Raw genomic sequence first — 24,763 nt, 5'->3', positions numbered from 1 at the left:
ATGGTTTCTTCTACAGCATTGATGTAATTAGCAACTCATTTTAATTGAGAAGGTATAAGACTCTTTGACAGGTTCCCATAGCCTTTGTCACAAATAGGAAATGGGAGAGAAAACCAAGTCAGGATTCATTTTGTTGGAATTGTAATGCATATATAATAATGCCAAGTCTAGTAAGAATAAATCATCTAAGTTGATGCAAGTACCCATTATAACATATCATTGATTTGACCTGACTCTGAGTAAGAATAATAAGCAGTTTATTTTACATGAGTTACTGAAGATTCCTAAGGAGATGCTTTCCCTTCCCCGAAAACCTCTCTCATCATGGAGCCTTGCCCCTAAATTTTTGCTGAATTTGACAAACAAAAATTCAGTTTATTAAGGTTAAAGCACCCAGGTGGCACTTGTGGTTAAGAACCCGCCTGTCAATGCAGGAGACGCAGGAGACGCAGGTTTGATCCCTGCATTGGGTTGGGAAAATCCCCTCGAGTAGGAAATGGCAACTGACTCCAGTATTCTTGCTTGGAAAATCCTGTGGACAGAGGAGCCTGGTGGACTGCAGGCCATGGGGTTGCAAAAGAGTTGGGCACGACTGAGTGAGCCCATTCAGCAAGTGCAAGGGGCAGTTATATATATATATTTTAAAGATATTTATTTATTTATTTGGCTGCCTGAGTCTTAGTTCTGGCATGCAGGATCTTTTTGTGGTGTTTGAACTCTTAATTGCAGCATGTGGAATCTAGTTCCCTGACCGGGATTGAACTCTGTTTGATCTTAGCCACTTGACCACCAGGGAAGTCCCTATATTGGCAATCACAAGTATCACCCTGGGACGCTGTTCGGATTCTGATTCACTGGGTCTAGGATGGGACTGAGAGGGCTGATTCCTCGGCAGGTTGATAAGAAGTCCTGGGGTCCCCAAGGAGAGAGGGGTGTGGAATTTTCAAGGAGGAGGAAAGGACAAACATTGTATTTTCCTCTACATTCTTTAGTCTTAGTTGCATAAAACATTTTTATTTTTAAGCCTTGAACTGATGATTACACAACAAACAACTCAGTTTAAACTCTGTACTAAGGATTATGTAACAACAATGTATCCTGCCTGAGGACAGTTTCTCCTTTCTGAAAACCTTCTGGCTAATCCTGTTATCTTAAAATGTAAATTATGGGAGTGGGTCTAGTAAGATCTTTACAACCTCCTGACATTCCTTTGATTCATTGTAATAACTAATTAAAAAGTATATGACTCCCTTGCTAACACTAGCGAAGGGGGCACTCTTTCTGCCCCCCCTCTGATGTCTATGTCAGAAGCTTTCTCTATCTCTTTTATAGTTTAATAAAACTTTGTTACACAAAAGCTCTGAGTGATCAGGCCTCATCTCTGGCCCCAGATTGAATTCTTCTCCAGAGGCCAAGAATCCCAGTGTCTTTCGTGGTTCAGCAACAACCTATTAGGACCCAGGAATTTGACCTTAAGCATCCTCAGTGAGTCTGGTATGTGGATTGTATTTTGATTAATACTCCAAATGTATAGATTATGTATGAACTAGTATTAATTATTGAATCTCTTAGGCTTATCTGAAATTCCTTTATCCTCAACAGCATGTTAGAGGATTTGAACACAAAACAGTTGAGTTTTGTCACTGAACCAGACTTAGGTCCACTTGCCCATGTACAGTAAATTCAATTTATTGACACCAGGTTGCAGTGAAGGAAGGTGCATCATCTATTACAGGATTTCAAGTGAGGAGTCCAGGCAGCTAGTGTTCAAAAGACCTGAACTCCCTGATGGTTTTCAGAGAAAGGTTTTTAAAGACAGGGTGAGGAAGGGGAGTTGTGGCGTAGACCTTGTTCTGACTAGTTGGTGGTGATGTAATCAAGGGTCAATACCATCAGTCTTCTGGGATCAACTGGTCTGGAGTCTATAGGCTTGTGGGCAGCAGACAGGAAGCTGAAGATTGTCTACAGCGTGGGACAGTCATCTGAGAAGACAGGCTCAGACTGGATGTCTCTGCAAAAGGGCCCTGACTGGGTGACCAGACTCATCGTAGAGGGTGTGTGTGGGAGACAGCGGAGCCAAGACTAAAGTGCAGCAGTGAGGTGTCTGGGAAGGGACTGCAGGAGGTTCACACTTGGAATCATGCAAAAATGAGTGTTTATTTCCATTTTGGACCCCAGGCACCTTACTCAGCTTACCCTAGTTTTGGCTTTGGTAGATAACTTCTTAAATGGTTCCCAGTGATTCCCCCCCACACACCCAGCCCAGTTCTGGTATACATGCCCTTGGGTAATCCCCTACTCTTGTGTGTGGCCCAGACCTGGTTACTTATTTGGAAGTAGTAGAACATAGCAAAGATGTTGGCATGTCACTTCCAAGATCAGGTTATAAATGACTGACTTCCATCTTACACACCATTCTTTCTTGCTCTCTTTCGTTTTCTGATTCTGATGAAATGAGTTGCCATTTGTGACTTCTTGAGCTGTACCGATATTTCTACCCTATTGAGGGGCTTAAGTAGCAGAAAACTGAAGGTGGCCTCCAGAAAACTTCCAACAAGTAATGGAAGCTCTGAGTCCAGCAGCACCGAGGAAGCTGTTCTTCCAAGCATGAGCTTGGAAGTAGATACTTTTCCAGTTGAATCTTCAGATGAGACCACAGCCTCAGCTGGCACCCTGACTGCAATCTGTTAGAGACACTGAGCCAGAAGCCCCAGCTAAGCCATTCCTAGGTTCCTGACTGTGGAAATTGTGAGATAGTAAATATTATTGTTTTAAGTCACTAACTTTTGGAGTATGTTTTCTGCAGGAATAGGTAACTAATACAGTCCTTAAAGATTTGGGCAGTTGTGGTGGTGGGGGTGATGCTGGTTGCTGAACCTGAAGATCAGTGCAAATAAGGAAAATGAAAACATACTGAGGATACACTGAACCGCATCATAGTTTTGCCCAGGGTGGTCTTTTCTGCAGGGGTTACTTCTTCCTCATCCCCTTCAAACCCTTCCTTCTCTAAAAATAACCTGAAGAGTTGCCTCATCAGAATTGACTCTTAAACTTTGAAATTTCTCCTATTAAATCTTCATGACTGTTGACATCACCACCCTCATGTTTATCATGACTTCTTTCCCTGAAATTTGCCATGGTTTCCAGTAAGATTGTGACTGTAACTGACAGTGACAACATCTTCCACTTGTCCAAGTTCTCTTCTGCCCAGCAGCAACAGTCACTAAAATACAGAAGTTAAAATGTCTGACACTGCAAGGGTATAGAGCAGCTAGAGCTCATACCGTGCTAGAGGGAAGGCAAAATGGTGTCACCACTTTGGAAAACACTGTGGTACTATCTTATAAAGTGAAACCTAAGTATGACCCAGTAGCCATATTTTTAAGTATCTACTCAAAAGAAATAAATAAATATTCACTGGAAGGACTGATGCTGAAGCTGGAGCTCCAGTATTTTGGTCACCTGATATGAACAGTCAACTCACTGGAAAAGTCCCTGATGCTGGAAAAGATTGAGGGCAGAAGGAGAAGAGGGCATCAGAGGATGAAATGGCTGGATGGCATCACCTATGCAGTGGAATGAACTTAGGCAAACTCTGGGAGATGGTGAGGGACAGGGAGGCCTGACATGCTGCAGTCCACGGGGGTAGAAAAGAGTTGTAGATGACCAGGCAACTGAATAACAGGAGAAATAAAAACTTATGTTCACATGAAAGTTTACACTAAACCGTTTATAGCAGCTTTATTTGTAACGGTCCAAAGCTAGAAACAATCCAGATGTTCATCAACTAGTGAATGGACAAGCAATTGTGGTGTATCATATAATGGAATGCTACACAGGCAACACAGTGAACCTCAAGAGCATCATGCTAAGTGAGAGAAGTTGGATACAAAAAACTGTCTACCCTGATTCTAATTATGAGAATTCTAGAAAAGGCAAAACTATGGTGATAGAAAGCAGGTCAGTGATTATCATGGGCCAGACTTTGAGGGAGGAGATTGTTTATGGAAGTACACAAGGAAACCTTTAGGGTAATGGACTATCCTATATCATGATTGTGGTGGTGGTTTCATGACTGTATTCATTTGTCAAGACTCATTGAACTTTGAGTACATTTACTACGCATAAATTATACTTCAGTAAAATTGTTTAAAAGAACAAAAGGCTATATGGCCACGTAAAGTAAAGAATTGAAGTCATTCAAGTTCTTTTTTTTTTTTTGTCTTTTTGACCATGGTGTAATAATTAATCATTGTTCATTCAAAACTTTTTGTTTAAATGCAAGACTGCATAGTACCAGAGTGGTTGGAGAAATGTGAGCTGATATGGTTTTGGAATTCTCAGAGTTACTTTCTTTGCAGAATAAAATGATTATTAAAGGAAAAGCAATAAAAATATGTTGCTTTCAAGCTTACATATATATTATTAAAACTCAACAGTAAGTTCAGCCATTGCTTAGACCTTAGGCCAACAAAAATATTTTTGGTAAAGGAATATTTTGTCATTCATATTGTTTAGGATTGCTGGCTTATAGTGATGATAGAACACAGACCAACATTTAATCAGCTTTATTATTGTCTTAAAATCCTTTTCAGACAATGCACCCCTATCGGTGGCATCTGGATGAACTGCTCCTATGCACTGTTCTTCACAAACTCCTGCTACTCCTCACTAGTAGCTGTGGCCTCCTGGAACCCTAGAAATAACAGCATAAATTCATAGGCCAGTCTGATTTGCCAAATCTTTCAATGTTTTATAATTATTAACAAGTATTATTGATTACCGACCACAGACCAGGTGCTAGTTCTGGGTACCAGCACCTGGTCTGTGGTGCTAGTCACTTCACTGAAAACGTCAGTAATCTCAAGGACTTTGAATTCTGATGGTGTCCATTGACACTGTGAGGACAAGCAATAGAGTCTCTAACAGGTCAGCACTGTAGACCTTCCTAGAAGTTATAGTTTGCCCTTTGTTTCCCCTCGGTCACCTTTCTCAGCATCCCCCCAGGTGATCACCTTTTGCCAGTATCACAGCCAATCATATTCCTCATAAGCTTCGGGTGTGGGGCTCAATGGGTGTGACATTATCCTCTCAGAAGAGAGATCCAGCAAGTGGGACCTTCTGCACCAACTTCGATTTATTTGTTCTCTTGTGCCTTGTACCACCCACTTGATAATTAGCTTTCACAATTCTCTATCAGAAACAAGGTGCTTCTGAAGTTTTTTTTTATTAATTTATTTTTAATTGAAGGATAATTGCTTTATAGAATTTTGTTGTTTTCTATCAAATCTCCACATCAATCAGCCATGCTGCTGCTGCTGCTAAGTCGCGTCAGTCGTGACCGACTCTGTGCGACCCCATAGATGGCAGCCTACAAGGCTCCTCCATCCCTGGGATTTTCCAGGCAAGAGTACTGGAGTGGGCTGCCATTGCCTTCTCCCTGAATCGGCCATAGGTATACATATATCCCCTCTCTCTTGAACCTCCCTCTCATCTCCCTCCCCATCCCACCGCTCTAGGTTGATACAGAGTCCCTGTTTGAGTTTCCTGAGAAAGGGATAGTGAAGTCACTCAGTTGTGTCTGACCCTTTGCCACCCCATGGATGGAGCCCATCACGCTCTTCTGTTTGTGGGATTCTCCAAGCAAGAATACTGGAGTGGGTTGCCATTTCTTTCTCCAGGGGATCTTCCTGACCCAGGGATTGAACCCAGGTCTCCTGCACTGCAGGCAGACTCTTTACCATCTGAGCCACCAGGGGCTCCTGAGTTTCCTGAGACATCCAGCGAATTCCCCTTGGCTATCTATTTTACATATGATAATGTAAGTTTCCCCGTTACTCCCTCCATGCACCTCACCCTCTCCTCCCCTCTCCCCAGGTCCTTAAGTCTGTTCTCTGTTTCTCCATTGCTGCCCTTCTGAAGTTTTTGCTACAGGAATGCTGCTCAGAATTATAAGTGGCCTCCTTGATATTCTGCATCACTAGCTAAGGTTTTCATAGCAAATATCTGTGCCCATCAAAAAAGGTCTAAGCTGAAAGTGCCTGCAAGGGTTTCAAAAGGATAAATGCTCCTCTGATGCTTAATACAGGCCAAGTTAGGTCGACCACAAACCTCTGTGCCTTAAGAGGGCTACCCTATATAGCCCACCCCAGTTCCATTTGATTTCCCACCCCCCCCTTCCTTTTAAGCCCACCTAAAGGGCTTCCCTGGTGGTTCAGGCAGTAAGGAATCTGCCTGCAATGCAGGAGACCTGGGTTCAATCCCTGGGTTGGGAAGATCCCCTGGAGAAAGAAATGGCAACTTTCTCCAGTATTCTTGCCTAGAGAATCCCATATAGAGGAGTCTGGGAGCTACTGTCCATGGGGTTGTAAAGAGTCAGACACAACTGAGTAACTTTCACTTTCACAATAATTCTTAACCTAGAAACATAGAACTCCTCAGAGTACATGAATTGGGGCCTGAATTTACAGAGATCAAGAAGCTTCTTTGTGATTAAGTGTAGGAACCCAACACAGTCAGCACTGGCTTCCCCAAGACTTCCAACCATGCACCCTTGTCCTTCCCAAAGAAAAGTGGATCAGATCTCAGAACCAGTACTGGGAGTCTTCAGAATCTCATAAGAACTTTTACATCTTCTATGTTAACAGTTGTAGGATGAAGATGATGATAATCGTCAATGAGTTTTTTCTATTGAGATTGCAGGATCTTCTTTTCAGATCAATGTTAGCATATTCCTTGTCAAGTAAGTTAATACTCCATCTCTACCAATTCCTTTTTATAGGCTTGACAATGTCATTGAATGATTTGAAAACAAGAAAGAGGTTGAACATTTAGAAATTAGATGAAGAAAGGCATTTTTACATTTTGACTTTCTGTGAGCACTGCTGACTTACTTTTAACACGAAAAAAATCACTAGTGATGTAACTATTAAATGTCACTAACAAAATACTCTGCCATTTGTATGGTGATCTGACTCATTGTTATCTCGTTTTTTGCTTATCTGTGTAGTCTTAACTAGTTGGATAGCATCACGTACTCAATGGACATGCATGCATGCTTGCTAAGTCACTTCAGTCATGTCCAGCTTTTTGTGACCCCCATGGACTATAGCCTGCCAGGCTCCTCTGTCCATGGGATTCTCCAGGCAGGAATATTGAAGTGGGTTGCCATTTCCTTCTCCTCAGTGGACATGAACTTGGGCAAACTCTGGGAGATAGTGAAGGACAGGGAAGCTAGGCAGGCTGCAGTCCATGGGGTAGCAAAGAGTCAGACACGACTTGGTGACTGAACAACAGTAGTTTTAACACCATTAAGGCCATAAAAAGGTTTGACTTGAGGTCTATTTTTTGGGGTTATTTCTTCTGCTGCTGAAACTATCTTCAGCTACCAGGGGAAGATATGTGCACAGATCCTCTTACCTGCACCAAGGTCAATTACAGCTGTGTAGAAGGAACCCAGCTGTAGCAGGTTGATAAGTTTCAAAAGGATACAAAGTGAATGCGTTAGGGTAGAACCAGAAGCTTTGGGGCCAGGTTGACTGCTGTTGTTTGATGGGGAAGTCGAGAGGAAGGCGCCCATGGAAAGGCCCAGCCCAGCCACTGCTGAGAGGACGTGGTCCAGAAGCCCTGCACGCCCAGTGTCCCTCTGTGTCAATCTGCTTATTTCCTCCCCCCACCCCCCAGTGACAGCAGGGGGCTTGCAAAATATGTCCACCCGGTCACAGGGGACCTGAACCCTCTGGTCCCTTGCTCTTCCAGTGTTCTTGGGGTTTCTCTGGAATGTTCTAATTCAAAGGAAGCTTTTACTCCAAAAGCTTTAAAAGTCATTTTATTCTACAGATTATATTTGGGGTGAAAGCCTTGCTTACTCTTTAAAATATTTTTTTTCAATTGGAGGAAACTTGCTTTACCAAATGTTGTGTTGGTTTCTGCCATACAGTGCGAATCAGCCGTAACTGTACATTTATCCCCTTCCTCTTGAGCTTCCCTCCCGCCCTCCCATCTGGGTGATCACAGCGCCAGGCCAGGCTCCCTGTGTGATTCGGCGACTCCTCACCGGCTGTCTGTTTTGCACACGGTAGTGTGTATACGTGGACGCTACTTTCTCCATTCATCGCACTCTTTCCTTCTCCCACTGTAGGCTTGCTTACTCGTAGCTCTGTTGCTCTTAAACCTTTCTACTTGTTCTTGCTGGTAAAATGGATGTGAATGGGAGAGATTATTTCCAGGTGTGGGGTTTGTATTGGATGTTCTTTTATTTATTCCTATTCAACAGATATGTACAAAATACTCACTAGATGCCAGGGAAACATGGGCGCCCACATGTTCAGAGCTTGTGGACAGCCCTGGACCTGGGGGATGGGAGCCTTGTGCTTTGGGCCCTGAGTGGAATCACACACACAGGTCGTGCTGAGGGCTGAGTTCTTGTTCTGCCCGCGGCTCTCAGGGGGACGGTTCTATGAGGATCTGCCTTGGCTGAGGCTCTTTTGGTTGAATCTCTTAGTACAGCCGCACAGGCCAAGGCCTCCCGTTGAGTAATATACCCTGGAGGGAAGAAAGGAGATAAACTTCAAAGTCAACAGCTTTACAAAGCAAACAACTCTGCAAATATCCACATAGGCACAAAATACCTTCTATTTTGAATGGTAGAAACAACTATGTCTAGCATTCTCAGATTGTACAGTTTTTCAGGCTATGAGGTATGTTTTTCTTCTGGTACATTTCTCATTCAATAAGTTAATAAATTAATTAAATGATTAATAGTCTGTAATTATTGACAAATAGACAAATATTTGGAGAGGGACTTGAGCCATGAGAAATCTTCACAAGAGTTGCTCATCTTTAACTGCAAACTTGCTTCAGATAGAAACAGATACATTCAGTCTCAGTGTTTTTAAAGTGCAGTCTGCAGACCCTGCACAACAGAATCATTTGGTTGAGGCCACACTAATAATGCTGTTTAAAAATGCAGATTTCTGACTCTAGTTCAAACAACTTCTGAGTCAGAAACACAGAAGGTTAGACTTGGAAATCTGGGTTTTTTTTTTTTGGTCCCACTGCATGGTATGTATGATCTTAGTTTCTAGACCAGGGATCAAACCCATGCCCTCTCCATTGGAAGCTCAAAGTCTTAGCCAGTGGACCACCAGGGAAATCCCTGGAAGACTATTTTAATAACATAGACAAGTGTCTCATGTGCACTAAACATTGCATATCTCTGTTTCTGGTGTCATTGGCTTCTGTGCAGTTTTACTCTACAAATAAGGCTACCAGATAATAATCCTCATGCTTTCAGTCAGGCATGGGCATCCGGCTAAATTCTGGCTCTGCCATTTACTAGTTGCATGACCCTGGTCAAGTTGTTTAACTTACTCATGTGTCCAACTCTTTGCAATCCTGTGGCCTATAGCCCACCACACTCCTCTGTCTATGGGATTTCTCTGGCAAGAATACTGGAGCAGGTTGCCATTTCCTTCTCCAGGGGATCTTCCCAAACCAGGGATTGATCCCGTGTCTCTTATGTCTCCTGCATTGGCAGGTGGGTTCTTTACCACTAACGCCACCTGGGAAACAAAACTTTGCCCAATGTGGGGCATGAACCCACGACCCTGAGATTAAGAGCCTCATGCTCTACTGACTGAGCTATCTGGGCAGCTAATAAAAGATCTCCTGTAAACACTCACTTGTCTTTAGCACTTCTACCTTATTAGTGGTGTTCCTGTATTTGCACAAAAGGAAAGCATGGTTTTTGCAAATGATTTAAAATCAAGAACAATCAACAATAGCGTTTTCCTTCTGTGCAAATACAGGAACACCACTAATAAGGTAGATGTGCTAAAGACAAGTGAGTGTTTACAGAAGAAAGTCTCCGTTGGAGTTAGGAGAAGAGTGTAATAAGTAGGAGCCAGAGACTGAGAACATCTCCTGGAAGAAAAGGATTTTAATAATAACTACCTTTGCATAGACTGTTGCTTACAATCTATGAAGGCTTTCCACAGCCATTCTTTTTGGTCCATAAAATCCCATGTGGTGGGTGGAAGACGAGAGATGGCAGACCTTGGGGTGAAGATGCGTGACCTTTGGTGTGATGCTCCTCATTGATGTTTACTCCCTGTGTGATCTTGGTCGAGTCCTATAACCTGTCTGAGCTACAGTTTCCCACAGCAGTAAATTGGGGGTGAAAATGAGATGTTCTGTGTAGAGCTCATAGCACAGTGTTGGAAACACCATAGATACTTAATGAACATAAGCATTATTGCTGTGACTCAAACAAGCCAGTGAGTCTGCATGACCAGTGATGGGCTGAGCAGTGGGTTGAGCCTGGATCATCTGCCCAAGCCCATTGCCGCTTCTGCTAGATCAAGTGCTCATAAATCTCAGGGAGTTGTTGACATTTGATAACAAACCCTACTCCAATTTCTTTAAGCCCTCTTAATTTCCCCATAAAGCCTTGCTTTTTATTGTCAGAGAAAATCATTTTTAAATTGACCTGTCAACCATGTTGATAAAACAGCAGGCTGACAGGAGGCCATTCTTCTTGAATTATTTATCTGGAAACCCGACTGCCAGCTGTAGCATAGGAGTCCTCCTTCCTGAGGTGCCTGGTTCAGGTCAGGCAGTTAAACTCACCAAGCAGCTGCTGGTGCTGAAGGCTGTGAATGTAGCGGGTCTGCAGGGCCTCCCACTGGGGCCTGGGGCTGTAAATCCTCATGATGCTGTAAAAATAGCGCTGCTGCCCTGGGGTTAGGTCCTGCCAGAGCAGAGCGGGTGACTCTGGTGAGCTGCTGGACTTGTGGATCAGAGTGTGATGTATTCAAAGCTGACTTGCACAGAAATAAGATGCTTCTCCCACTGTTTCCCTCCCCTTGTCCCTCTCTCAATGAGTTTCCTTTCACCTCCCTTAGTTTACTTAAACCGTCTTCCACTGGCAACTGTAATGGTGAAAATGAGTTTAAAAAAAAAAGATTCTGGGTAAGTAGGTCACAGTCTTAGGCTGAGGGAAATCCAAGGATTTTCAGTATCTGATGCTGAAGCTGAAGCTCCAATACTTTGGCCACATGATACAAAGAGCTGACTCATTGAGAAAACTCTGATGCTGGGAAAGATTGAGGGCAGGAGGAGAAGGGGATGACAGAGGACAAGATGGTTGGATGGCATCACCGACTCAATGGACATGAGTTTGAGCAAGCTCTGGGAGATGGTGAAGGACAGGGAGGCCTGGCCTGGTGCAGTCTGTGGGGTCACAAAGAGTCGGACACGACTTAGCGACTAAACCACAACAACGTGTACTGATCTGTTATAACCTTTGTTAAGGAAGGTAAACTGAGAATGTGCACAGGGCCTGAGGTGTGCCAGGCCTCTGGAGAGTAAAAGAACTTTCCATTCAGAGCTCTCAGCTTAAGCTGAGTGGATGCGTAATGTGATAAGTGTTGAAGGTCATTAGTGAAAAAGTGCTATGAAAACAGAGAAGGAATATAAGCTCATGTTAAGGAGTCAAGGAAGCTTCCTGAAAGAGACCAACATGTCTGAGTCTGCCTTGTCAGGAGAGAGTCCCTAAAGGGGCTAGAATATGGATTCTCAAAGGGCATCAGCATCGCTTAGGAATCTTTGAGAAATGCAGATTCCTGGGCCTCAACCAGACCTACAGAATCAGACACTGGGGAGGGGGTTGGGACCCAGGACTCTGGTGACCTCTGGGTGGTTTTGACACTCGTGCTGTAAAATTTGGGAACCACTGAACTAGAAGAAAAAGAAAGCCTGATTGGAGAGAGAAAGTGGTACAGATTTTCTTCTGGGGTACAAAATATCTGAATATATTGGGAACCAGACTTTTGGCTTTTTTTTTTTTTTTTTCACTTTAAGCTGGTGGCTCAGATAAGAATCTGCCTGCAGTGCAGGAGACTCGGGTTCAAGCCTTGGGTTGCGAAGATCCCCTGGGGAAGGAAATGGCAAGCCACTCCACTATTCTTGCCTGGAAAATTCCATGGACAGAGGAGCCTGGCAGGCTACAGTCCATGGGGTCACAAAGAGTCGGACACAACTAAATGACTAACACTTTCAGTGCAATTGCAAAAAAATTACTTTAACCAGGATATAGAGTCTGAGCTGGAAAAGCCTCTAGAGTGGGACAGCGGAAGATCACAGGAGCCTTTTATGCTACACTAAGAGGTTAAAGATTATCTTTACTATGAAGAGACTCAGATGTATAGAACACACTTGTGGACTCTGGGAGAAGGCGAGGGTGGGATGTTTCAAGAAAACAGCATTGAAGCATGTATATTATCTAGGGTGAAACAGATCACCAGCCCAGGTTGGATGCATGAGACAAGTGCTCGGGCCTGGTGCACTGGGAAGACCCAGAGGGATCGGGTGGAGAGGGAGGTGGGAGGGGGGACCGGGATGGGGAATACATGTAAATCCATGGCTAATTCATTTCAATGTATAACAAAAACTACTGTAATGATGTAAAGTAATTAGCCTCCAACTAATAAAAATAAATGGGGGAAAAAAAAAAAAGAAAGAAACACTGGTCTTTCTTCAAGGCAGTGGTTCTCAACAGGAGTGATTTTGACCCTCAAGGGACATTAGGCAGTGTCTGAAGAAATTCTTGGTTGTCAGAGATGGTGGGAAGGAAGACAGATGCCACTGGCATTCAGGGGTTCGAGGCCAGGGATGCTGAACATACTACAGAGCACGAGACAGCCTCCCAGTGCCCCCAGACAAGAATTACCCAGGCCCGAATGCCATTCTTTAAGCTGACTGGATCTGCATTGTAGACAGACCACTCTGGACCTGCTGTGGAGAATGGCCTTAAGGGAAGACAGACCGCTGGTAAGGGGACCGTTTGGAAAGCTACCATCTAGATCGACGGAGGAACAAGAAGGGCTGCACTACAGTTACTTTTATATACCTGCCTGATATATAGAGACGAGGACACAGAGAAAGTGGCATCAACGTTTTAGAAAAATCAAGATAAAATAAGTTCGCGTGTGTGTGTGTGTGTGTGTGTGTGCTAAGTTGCTCAGTCATGTCTGACTCTGTGACCCCATAGACTGTAGCCTGCCAGGTACTTCTGTCCATGGGATTCTCCAGGCAAGAATAGTGGAATGAGTTGCCATTTCCTTATCCAGGGGATCTTCCCAACCCAGGGATGGAACCCATGTCTCTTATATCTTCTGCATTGGCAGGCAGGTTCTTTACCACTAATGCCACCTGGGAAACCCAAAATAATTTCACCTTTGGCTAAAAAATTCAAAGCAATGACATAATTTCAAAACCAGTTGATAACTGTGTAGTAAAAAATAAACTTAAGATAATTATATATAAGCTAAGTGAATTTTATCTGCTAAAACATTTTGTGTGGCATTGAAATCTGTCAGGTTTTTTTTAAGATCTAGAGACCTTAAACTTGATATTAAAAATATATTCAGAGAGAAAGTAGCTGAGCCAAGTACTTCACACTTTGAGATATTATTTCAGTTTTACAGTTTCCGAATTAGATGTTTTAAAAGATAATATATTTGAAGAAGATAATAGATCCCTAATTAAGCCTTTTCAAATGATTGAGAACTATATAACATGAAAATTGCAAGCTATTTCAAGAGCAAAGCTCCAAAGTGCAATGGGAGTTTCCATTATATAAGATAAAACCTTTAAAGTTATAGTTTTATTTTACAAGGGGAAAAAAAAAAAGCATAGTTCTTTTCCTTAGGAGAATACCATCTTCCTAAATGAGAAGTAATAGATAATACTTTTTTTTCCTGATTTTATTTTATTTAAAACTTTTTATTTTGTATTGGGGTATAGCCAACACAGCCCAGAACACAGAGGTGTGGGTTTAAAAATAAAACTTTTTTTTTATACTGTAGTAGAGCCCATTAAGGATGTTGTGATAGTTTCCGGTGAACAGGGAAGGGACTCAGCCGTACATGTGCAAGTACCCATTCTCCCCCAAACTCCGCTCCCATCCAGGCTGCCACATTATGTTGAGCAGAGTTCCCTGTGTTGTGCAGTGATCCTTGTTGCTTACCCATTTGAAATACAGCAGTGTGTACCTGCCCATCTCAAACACCCTACCTATCCCTTCCCCCCATCCTTTCCCCCTGGCAACCATAAGTTCGTTCTCTAAGTCCGTGAGATAGCAGATGACGTTTTTGATCTTGTCACCCTATTGCTTAGCTTTCCTTGAGGGGAAGGAAGAGTTCCTAAAGGGGGACGGATGTAAGATTAGACCATCCGAGTGCTCCTTCATTCTCTCAGACACGCTGTCAACACACACCGAGGGTGTGCGTCGAGCTCTATGTTCTCCCTAATGCCAGGTAAACAAGGACCCAAGAAACCCCCACCCCCTGAAGAAGAGACAGAGAAGGGCCCTCCATCTGTGAATAGCATGCTGTACCTTCAACAATGGCGTGTCAGAGGCAGAGCGAGGGACTCGGATGCAAGGGATATGTGGCGCATGCCACAGCTTTTGTTGTCTTTTCCATTTTTCTCCCATCTTTATTCTGTACCTCGAAGGAACAACAAAGCGCAACATAAATTTTCATGTTGTTCAAACAATTTTGGGGGATGTACCTAAGTAAGTAAGCAATCAAGTAAATAAGTAAACAAACAGATAGATGCTATTTATTTCAAGGGAAAAGACATTTTCTCAAATGTTTCCATGGAACTGGGCCTCACCAGACTTCTTAATTCTGCACTTTTCCCAATTCTCATCCCTTACTTGTTCCGTTGCTAAGCCATGTCTGACTCTTTGCTGTAGCCAGAGACGACAGCACGCTAGGCTTCCAGTCCTTCACTATCTCCCAGAGTTTGCTCAGACTCAGGTCCACTGAATTGGTGATGACATACAAACATCTCTTTCTTTGTCGTCCCCTTCTCCTGCCCTCAATATTTCCTAGCATCAGGGTTTTTTCCAGTGGGTCGGCTCATCACATCAGGTGGCCAAAGTACTGGAGCTTCAGCTTCAGTATCAGTCCTTCCAGTAAATATTCAGGATTGATTTCCTTTCGGATTGCCTGGTTCAATCTCCTGGCTATCCAAGGGACTCTCATGAGTCTTCTCCAGCATTATAGTTTGAAAGCATCAATTCTTTGGTGCTCAGCCTTCTTTATGGTTCAGTTCTCACATCTTTACGTGACTATTGGAAAAACCATAGCTTTGACTATACAGACCTTTGTCAGCAAAGCATTGTCTCTGCTTTTTAATATGTTGTCTAGGTTTATCATAGCTTTTCTTCCAAGGAGCAAGCATCTTTTAATTTAGTGCTGCAGTCACCATCAAGTCATTTTGGAGCCCAAGAAAACAAAATCTTTCACTGATTCCACTTTTTCCCATCTATTTACCATGAAGTCATGGGACCGAACCCGAGGGAATAAATCGGAGTCCTTTGTCTTTCTGCTTACTCTGCATTCGGAACAGTTCAGTTCAGTTCAGTTCAGTCGCTCAGTCGTGTCTGACTCTTTACAACCCCGTGAATCGCAGCACGCCAGGCCTCCCTGTCCATCACCAACTCCCGGAGTCCACCCAAATCCATGTCCATAGAGTCAGTGATGCCATCCAGCCATCTCATCCTCTGTTGTCCCCTTCTCCTCCTGCCCCCAATCCTTCCCAGCATTAGGGTCTTTTCCAATGAGTCAATTCTTTGCATGAGGTGGCCAAAGCATTGGAGTTTCAGCTTCAAAATCAGTCCTTCCAATGAACACCTAGGACTGATCTCCTTTAGGAGGGACTGGTTGGATCTCCTTGCAGTCCAAGGGACTCTCAAGAGTCTTCTCCAGCACCACAGTTCAAAAGCATCATTTGGAACAGGTGGGTCGTAAAACCACACCAGGTCTTAACAGTTATTTCTTGATAACTCTAAATAATACTTATTACTTTATCTGATTCTATAAGTAATATGTATCATTTTTGAAAATTTAAAAATAGAAGAAGAAATAAGATCATCCATAATTTAACAGTGCATAATATATTGTCATTTGATTGATTTCATTTTACTATTTTTTCCCTGTGTACATCCACTGTGATATTAGAACAGGGAGATCATCCTCTGTATGTTATGTACCTTCCCAGCACATTTAATAACCTTTGAAAATATGATTTATCATGGCAGTATATATATCTTTACATCATTTTCCATTTCTTGCACATTCAGATTTGCTGTTTTTCCAAACTTGTACTATAAAAGAAGCTGTTAAATCTGGCCATGTTTCTAACCTGACAAAGATACAGAATGCAGGAGCCACAGCTGCTATGATTAAGTTTCATTTTGTTTCCACGCAATTCAGGGTTTAGAATCTGAGGTGTATAGAATAATTTAAAAATTAACCATCAAGAAAGAATAAACATATTGGAGCAGGGTTGACATGCCAGAGTGGAAATCCCAGCATTTCTCCTCTCTTCCCTCCTTTGCCCTTGTCAACAATGTCTACCTCATTGGTTTACTTGATTACGTGAAATTTTTAAAAAACTCATTTTACTGAAGTATAGTTGATTCACAGCAGAGTGATTCAGTTGCACACATATATACATTCCTTTTCATATATTTTTCTATTGTGGTTTATTACAGAGTGTTGGGTATAGTTCCCCGTGCTATAGAGTAGGACCTTGCTGTTTATCCATTCTATATATAATATGACTAGCTGAGATTTGAAAATAGGGTGCTCTCACTTTAGGCCAGTTCCTCCTCTCTCCTCTACCCTATTGTATGTTCACACACATGTGCATGCATGAGCACCACAGTACACGCACTTAAGAATTTTAACATGTGAGAAATCTCTGGTTCCAAGTTTACAGAGCTAAGGCTCAGATCTTCCAGAAGAGAAATTTACTAGGGAAACGTCAGTCGGCATCTTTGTGTGTCTTGTTTCCTCTGTATAAACTTATACTTTAAACTGTATTTTATTCAGTACTGCTTTCCTTCCATGTGCTCTCCGGAAGGTATCCCAACCAAGGTACACTCTTTTAATATTGATGGTGATAGACGCCTTCACTCTATCCTGTAATCAAGTCACCGCCAAATCCCTCCTCCCATTTTCCAGGTCTGTAGAGCAGAACATACATATTCTTCAAAGCTGGAAAAATTTTTTTTCTCTCCTCAAATAGCATCAGGAAATGACTGACAATCTTTCTTAGGGCAGCAATTCATGTGTGCTTTCCTTGGACTATTGCTAAGGAAATCCATCTTACCTAATCAAGTGGTCTACACTTGATAAAGTTTGTTTAAAATGCTTGCAGAGCTCAGGGAGTAAATATCTACCAGAAAACTTATATCTGAAACAAAAAGACAGATTTGCTTAAAAGAAACTTACCCTGTATTGTAATCTCCCCTCTTTAAAAAGCTGGCATTCATATTCCACGTAGTTTTCCTGCAAGGTCTCTCTCTTCCTGGGGTGGTGGCGGTGCAGTCCTGTTTGTTGATAAGCTGATATCCAAGCGACATCATGTGATGAAACAAAGCGCTGGGAGATTTGGCTGCTCGCCTTTCCCTGCTTCGAGGCAACATGCAGCTGCACATTTTAATCTTTTATCTTTTTTTCCCCCCAAATTTTATATCTAATTAAGTATCAACTTCTAAATCTACCATATCTGCATTCAATGCAGACACTGGTGAGATAAATACTTGGAGACAGACTGAATATTAAAGGTCAAGAAATCCATCAGGGCAACAGCCCATTACATGTGTAGTTCTCAGATTTCTAATCAGTAACCCCCATCCCTGTTGCTCAGAAGGATGAAGGAATAATTCCTAAATACAGAGGTACAGGCATAAACTTGTGGCAATCTATGGAGTGGTCCCATATGTTAAGATAATGTTCCATTCTCAGTTTTTGGAGGAATGTGCTCAGTTTTTGGAGGAGTCAAGATCTCCATGTTTGATCTTGACTTGAGACCACATGATGGAGAACTTATGGCACAAGATTCTTGCCCACACTGACGTCATCAGCGTGAGCCTCCCATTGTAACCTGACTCATGAGAGCAATCTTATCACTTCTGGGCTAGTGTTTTGACTACAGACTACTTTCTTTCAGATTGTCTGCAAAAATGAAGACTTCCAAGGGAAAATGGAAGAAGAAACAGCAAAAAAGGAAGCCACAAATTCAAGATTCTTCAGAGGCTAAGGGGAAGAAAAATATAGGGAGATAAAAATGATGAATTGTATAGCTTAAAAGAGAAAAGACTCAACACACAGAAATAGTTTGCATTTTCCCACAATAATTTAAGTGCAGGCCTTCTGGGGAATAAACATGATATAAGCAAGAGTCTATAAATGCCGGTGAATACCCCCAAACCTCTCAGATCCAGGTCGGAGAAGTGATACTCTACTGAGAGAGAAAGATCAGTTGTCTGCAGAGTTGACACTGTCTGTTGAGTCTCCCTTGAATGTTTTTCCAGGATGTGATGAAATGCCTTCTAGGGCTCACCACATCTGCTGACAGTTACACACACATGCTGATTCATAACAGCATGCATCACTCCCTGCCAGGTAAGGAAAACAGAGACAGATCTAGGCGTTTGACTGAGAGGGAACTAAACATAAGAAATAGAAAAGTTTGGGAATGGCCTGCATGGGAGCAAAACAAGAAAGGTTAGCTAATCCAAAGACTGGCAATTGCATTAAGCTACTACTGCACCTAGAGCTGGGGGTCCAAGGGAAAAATGATTTCAGCCAGAGCCCATGAACACTGGGCCACAGAGGCTGCTTCTGTTGGGCCACTGCTGCCGAAACAGCACCCCAGCATCTGGTACTCACCTGCTAGTCTTGCTTCTGTGTTCTTTCTGAAACTTTATTACTGTTGCTGTCACCACTGTCGCTGGCTTGGCTGCTACTTTTGCTAACATGGTCGCTGATGCTGCCGCTGTTACAGTTGCAAGCAGTAGCCATTCCCCTTATCCTTTCCCCCAGATTTCCATCTCCTGAATCCCAGTGGATGCCAACTGGTGAGGAATTCCAGAATGTATTTTGCAGTCTTCTCACTACTGTGGTAAGAGTTTCCCTGGTATCTCAGATGGTAAGGAATCTGCCTACAGTGCAGGAGACCTGGGTTCAATTTCTGGGTTGGGAAGACCCCCTGGAGAAGGGCATGGCAACCCACTCCAGTATTCTTGCCTGCAGAATCCCATGGACAGAGGAGCCTGGCAGGCTTCAGTCCAAGGAATCGCAAAGAGTCAGACACGACTGAGCAACTAACATTTTCACTTTCACTGTAGTAAAGAGAAGGGTGTAGAAGGGTAAGCATGAAACTGAGAGATAAAAGACACCCCTGCATATAAGAATGCCATCAACAGAAATTTAAGAGGTACCTCGGGGATCTATGAAGTCTGGTAGAAGGCTGAAGGACTTTGACATACAGCCAGTGTTTGCCTAATACCACTAAAGTTTGGAATTTTTTAAGAAAAGACAGTAAAAGATGATCACCTAGCTCTGTAGATGGCATTGGGGCTTCCCTGGTGACTCAGCAGTAAAGAATCCACCTGCAAAGCAGGAGACTCAGATTCGATCCCTGGGTTGGGAAGATCCCCTGAACAAAGAAATGGAAACCCACTTCAGTATTTTTGTCTGGGAAATCCCATGGATGCAGGAGCTTAGTGGGCCACAGTCCATGGGGTCACAACATGAGTCAGACATGACTTAGTGACTAAAACAGCAACAGTAGATGGTATTAAAGAATGAGAGATACATATTGGGACAATAAGAATTAGGAATGATAAAAATGTATAGTATCACTTTTGTACAAAGAAAATGTTTCCCGATGACAGCTAGACTTTTCAAAGAGAATTTATTAAATTAACTACAAAAAAAAACCTCATCATCTAATTACCGTAGAAAATATCATTTTGACAATTGATGAAGATGCAGACTATTTCGTAGATGAAACGTCAGTACATCAATGGGGCTCAATGCTTAAGACACTGGTATGTTTAAGTTCCATTCTCAGAACATGGATCATAAAGTGTTTTTTATAGGATAGTAGGGTATACATGCGGAGAAGGCAATGGCTCCCCAGTCCAGTACTCTTGCCTGGAAAATCCCATGGACGGAGGAGCCTGGTGGGCTGCAGTCCATGGGGTCGCGAAGAGTCAGACACGACTGACGCGACTTCACTTTCACTTTTTACTTTCATGCACTGGAGAAGGAAATGGCAACCCACTCCAGTGTTCTTGCCTGGAGAATCCCAGGGACAGGGGAGCCTGGTGGGCTGCTGTCTATGGGGTCACGCAGAGTCGGACACGACTGAAGCGACTTAGCAGCAGCAGCAGGGTATACATGACCTCATGGGCATTACCAAATGAGAAAAAGCGACCCATGATTGGAATCCACAATGAGATTAAACCGTAATTTAAAGAATACAGTCTGCTAGAATAAGAGTCTCACTGTATATCATAGAGATAAGTACTTGCCCAGAAAACTGTGAACCCAGGAAGAAATTATGCACTCGTGTCTTTCTGCTTGAATTTGAGCAAACTCCGGAAGTTGGTGAAGGACAGGGAAGCCCGGCATGCCGCAGTCCATGGGTTTGAAAGCAGTCAGACACGACTGAGTGGCTGAGCACCAGTGCTCTGCTCTAGGACCCTCTGAGCCGAGGACCTTTCCATGGGGTAACTCTGCATTCCCAAGGAGCACAGGCTCCAGGCGCAGGGGCGTCGGCAGTCGGCAGCATGCACATTCAGTAATTGCCGCCCTCAGGCTCTAGAGCGCGGGCTTAGTAGTTCCGGTGCGTGAGCTCAGATGCTTGGAGACACGTGGAATTTTCCTGGACCAGGGATTGAACCCATGTCCCCTGCATTGGCTAACAGACTCCAATCCACACGACCAGGGACTCCCGTCCCAGAGCTTTCACAGTCTTTGTTGGACTTTGACATCAGGCTCTATCCTGTTCGGTGGGGTTGGGCCAGGAGTCTAATTATTCCTCTGTTATCTTCTTTTCTTTCTCTCTCACATCTCTTCACAGAAAATTCCTGTTTCTTCAAGATTCCCCAAACAAAAGCTCCCTACTTTAGACACTTAAATGCAGTGATTAGTAGCAAAGGAAAAGCTCAGTAGGTCATATATGTGCCAAGGACTTTGGAAAACAGGTTCCTGAAGTTCAGAAAATAATCTAAAATGGAATATAACTCAAATGCCCAGAGATTTAACTTTGACTCTATAATCTCAAATAACTCTATGAAATAAAAAGCTAAGATGTCAGAGGCAATAGAGCAGGTGCCCTGGGTACTTGCAAGTAATTCTAGATTCAAGGGCAGATTATTTTTTAAAACTGTAAGAATTTACTAGAAAGCATTTTTCACTGGGAATTGGTACTGGTCCTCTGAAAACAGATCCTATGGCAAAGCTAATTCTAGAGCCAGGACTCAAACCCATGGTTACCTGAAGTCTATGCTTTCTCCCCTTAGACTCTGGAACTAAAAGGGAATTCAAGCAACATACCTGTTGCTGTAATAGAAAATTACCCCTCTTATGGAGCCATTATAGGCACACAGAATTCATGCATCTTGATGATTTCTGTCACTGGGGTACGTTTCATTTCCATCCAGAATACTGCTTAGTTGAGCAAGAGAGTCTTTAGTTCACAAAGACTCATGGTCATAATTCTGGAGTAGATGGGTCTTGTTATACCAAGTCACTGACCTTCTGACAAGGCTCCTGGGAAGGCTTCATGCAAGCAAGTGTCTAACAGGCCATTCCCATCAGTCCATAAATTTACCAGGCATTTCCCAATTCACAGAAAATGTGGGTGCAAAGCTTAGGTCCTTACCCATGAAAATACTCTTTGCATGTATTCTGATTTATTTTTAAAAGTGAACTGAATAAAAATACCATCTGCCACTTGACAATGGCTTAGTGGAGCAACTTATTTATTGAGATATAACTGACATAATTTAGATTCAGTATTTGTGTATTTTGGAAAATAATCACAACAATAAGTCTAGTTAATATCCATCCTTGTAAATATTTATAAACATTTAAAAGATCAACACTGACAGCTATGTCTTGAAATAGTCATTTCTTTTTCTGTTATTACTAGGGATAGAGTTCTGGGGCTTTTAGATGTTGTAGACCTGGTATTTCTGAAATTGACAAGGTGCCTTGTAAAATTCTCATGGACAGATAAGTACAAAACTTGAAACTTATTAAAAATTAATGCTAGAGGTGCCAATGAAAGGGTCAGTGACAACCTGGATAGGACTTTGGTGGCATGCCCTGATCTGTTCCACAGTTTTACCAAGGTCTTGTATGGAGACATAGTAGGCAAGCTTGTGAAGTTTTCAGATGACAAAGATTTAGTTTTCAAATGACAGAAATCGAGGTGGGATGAAGAACACAGTGGATGGCAGGATCAGGACACACAAAGATCTTGACAAGTTAAGGTGTGGATTGACTTTAAAATGATGGAATAACAATGAAAGTTATATTCTGCATCAGTTTCATTTCTAGTTGGAAGAATACAGAAGTGAAGTTTGGAGCTTAGTAGCAGTTTAAGCATAGGAAAGTATTGCAGAATGAGGCTGCTAGGGAGTTTGTGGGCTCCATCAATAATGCCTCATAAAATATTTGAAGGGCTCACATGTTAAAAAAAAATCTGGTTTTATTGAGGTATAATTGACATACATCACTGTAAAAATGGTTTGACTTAGGTATATTATAAAACAGTTCTGCAGTAAGTTTAGTTAGCATTATCATCTCACATAAATATAATAAAAAGAGAAAGCAAAAAAAAAAAGAAAAAATTTTTTGTGTTGAGATCTTTTAGGGTTTATTCTCTTACCAACTTTCACATGTACCGTAGAGCAGTGTTAACAGTAGTCATCACACTGTACATTACATCTCTAGTATTTCTTTACCTTGTAACGGGAAGTTGGTACCTTTGGACCACTTTTCTCCAGTCCCTCCTATCCACACACCCAGCCTCTAGTACACAAATCTGATCTTTTTCTATGCATTTGGTTGGTATTTTCTGTTACTGTGTTTTTGTTTTGTTTTCAGATTCCATATATAAGTGAGGTTTATCTGACTGATTTCACTAATTGTAATACTGTTGAAGTCCATTCATTTTGTCTCGAATGGCAAAGTTCCCTTGTGTTTGTATGGCTGAATAATATTACATTGCATATATATGTGTGTGTTTGTGTATATATATATCTCACAACTTCTTTATCTGTTCTGTCAATGAATACGTAGATTATTTTCATGTCTTCGCTATTGTAAATAATGCTTTAGTGAACATGGGGGCGCAGGTAGCTTTTCAAGTTAGCATTTTTGTTTCCTTTGGATTAATACCCAGAAGTGGAACTGCTGGATCATATGGTAGCTCTATTTTTAATTTTTAAAGGTCCTCCATACTGCTTTCCATCATGGCTGGTAAGGAGAAAGGTCATGAGCACCCGCGGAAGGTGGCCAAATCAAAAAGTAACTTCTACTACACATGGAATATTTCACTGTGGAGAGTAGGTGTGTGCTGAAAGTGAAGGAAGGTTCTCTGAGGAAAATGAAGCTCTGTACCCATCAGTGTGGTTATGGGGAATATGGTTCTCTAGAGGGGCATCCTAAATGCTTGGACATCAGATGAATTAGCTGGTAATGCTCGCTGTATGAGCTACCCAACTCACATCCAGTCCCAGTGTGTGCTCAATCATGTCCAATTCTTTGTGACCCCACAGGCCGTAACCCACCAGGCTCCTCTGTCCATGGGGTTTTCCAGGCAAGAATGGTGGAGCGGGTTGCCATTTCCTCCTCCTGGGGATCTTTTCCACCCCGGGATTGAACCTGCTTCTCCTGTGTTTCCTGCACTGGCAGGCAGATTCTTTACCACTCAGCCACCAAACTCACAAATAGCAACATAATGCATGACATCCATTCGCAAACCAGAAATCATTCTGGGAACTGTCAAATATGTTAGCTTATGTTTACAAGCTAGAAATCTTAGAGTTAAGTATCACTTAGGATACATTCAACGGCAGGTAACAGAGATGCCCAATAAATCTTAGTATAAACAAACAAGGATTTATTCTTGTTACTTTGCAAGAAGTGAATCAAGATGGTTGGTGGCACTGGTTTAGGAATTCTAGGCTGGTGTCTGTGATTCTCTGGGCCTTCCCCTTGTGGCCATAAGCTGCCTACTTCAATCAGAGTCGAGATGTGGCACTAAGGTGGAGGTTGATCTTCCTGCACCTTTTTCTTATCAGAGAAGAAAACTCCTTCTCAGAAGCTTCTCTGCTAATCTTGCCTAATACCACGTAAGTCAGCTGTTATCAGTCAGCTGCTTCAATTACTGCTGAACAAACAACCGAACATCATCTCAGTGACACACAGTTACACACACTGACTGCTCTCTCATCAACCAGGGCAGCTATTCTGTGAATCTCTCCTTATGAGACTCAGGCTATCCATGACATATCCCCTTGTGGCAGAACCTCCTGAGAGGCAAGCCTTGGCTTGGAATTGGCGCATTCTTCCTTCTGCCACATTCCAAGTCCAATATCACTGAGTCAGGAAAGGATACTTTTCTCAAAGAGGTCATGGAGCAGGAGTGAATATTTGATGAAAGGTTATGTGATCTGCCACAAAATGTCTGGATTTAGGCCAACTCCTAGACCATGGGCTGAGATTAGCTTCCTGGAAGCTGAAAGATATATATCCAATCTTCAACACATATGGAGGGCTGCTATCCAGAAAGAAAAAATGTAAGTGGTTTTTATCAATAGATAGGCACTGTGTCTGCCACAAAAGAGAGGATTTATTTGATCCAGAATGAATTTTTATAG

The 24,763-nt window shown here is 42.5% G+C and overlaps 1 protein-coding gene and 1 non-coding gene across 3 annotated transcripts; both read right to left on the bottom strand.

Moving 5' to 3' along the window:
* Positions 1-7,858: 7,858 nt before the first annotated feature.
* FAM216B (family with sequence similarity 216 member B) lies at positions 7,859-17,468 on the bottom strand. 2 transcript variants are annotated; one of them, XM_020913963.2, is made up of 4 exons: positions 17,310-17,468; positions 14,399-14,510; positions 10,630-10,750; positions 7,859-8,544 (listed from the first exon to the last, which is right to left on the bottom strand). In XM_020913963.2, the coding sequence occupies exons 1-4, from the start codon at positions 17,441-17,443 to the stop codon at positions 8,327-8,329; spliced, it is 585 nt and encodes a 194-aa protein (XP_020769622.2). In that variant the 5' UTR covers positions 17,444-17,468; the 3' UTR covers positions 7,859-8,326. The 2 variants fall into 2 exon arrangements, with proteins under 2 accessions (XP_020769622.2, XP_020769624.2); XM_020913965.2 differs by having other exon boundaries at positions 14,399-14,504.
* Positions 9,580-9,652, bottom strand: TRNAK-CUU (transfer RNA lysine (anticodon CUU)). The gene has a single exon. It is a non-coding gene; the product is annotated as a tRNA-Lys (tRNA).
* Positions 17,469-24,763: the final 7,295 nt, after the last annotated feature.

Source organism: Odocoileus virginianus, chromosome 8 (genome assembly GCF_023699985.2).
Source record: "Odocoileus virginianus isolate 20LAN1187 ecotype Illinois chromosome 8, Ovbor_1.2, whole genome shotgun sequence".
Classification (NCBI taxonomy): Eukaryota; Metazoa; Chordata; class Mammalia; order Artiodactyla; family Cervidae; genus Odocoileus; species Odocoileus virginianus.
This window is presented reverse-complemented; position numbering and strand designations above follow the sequence as displayed.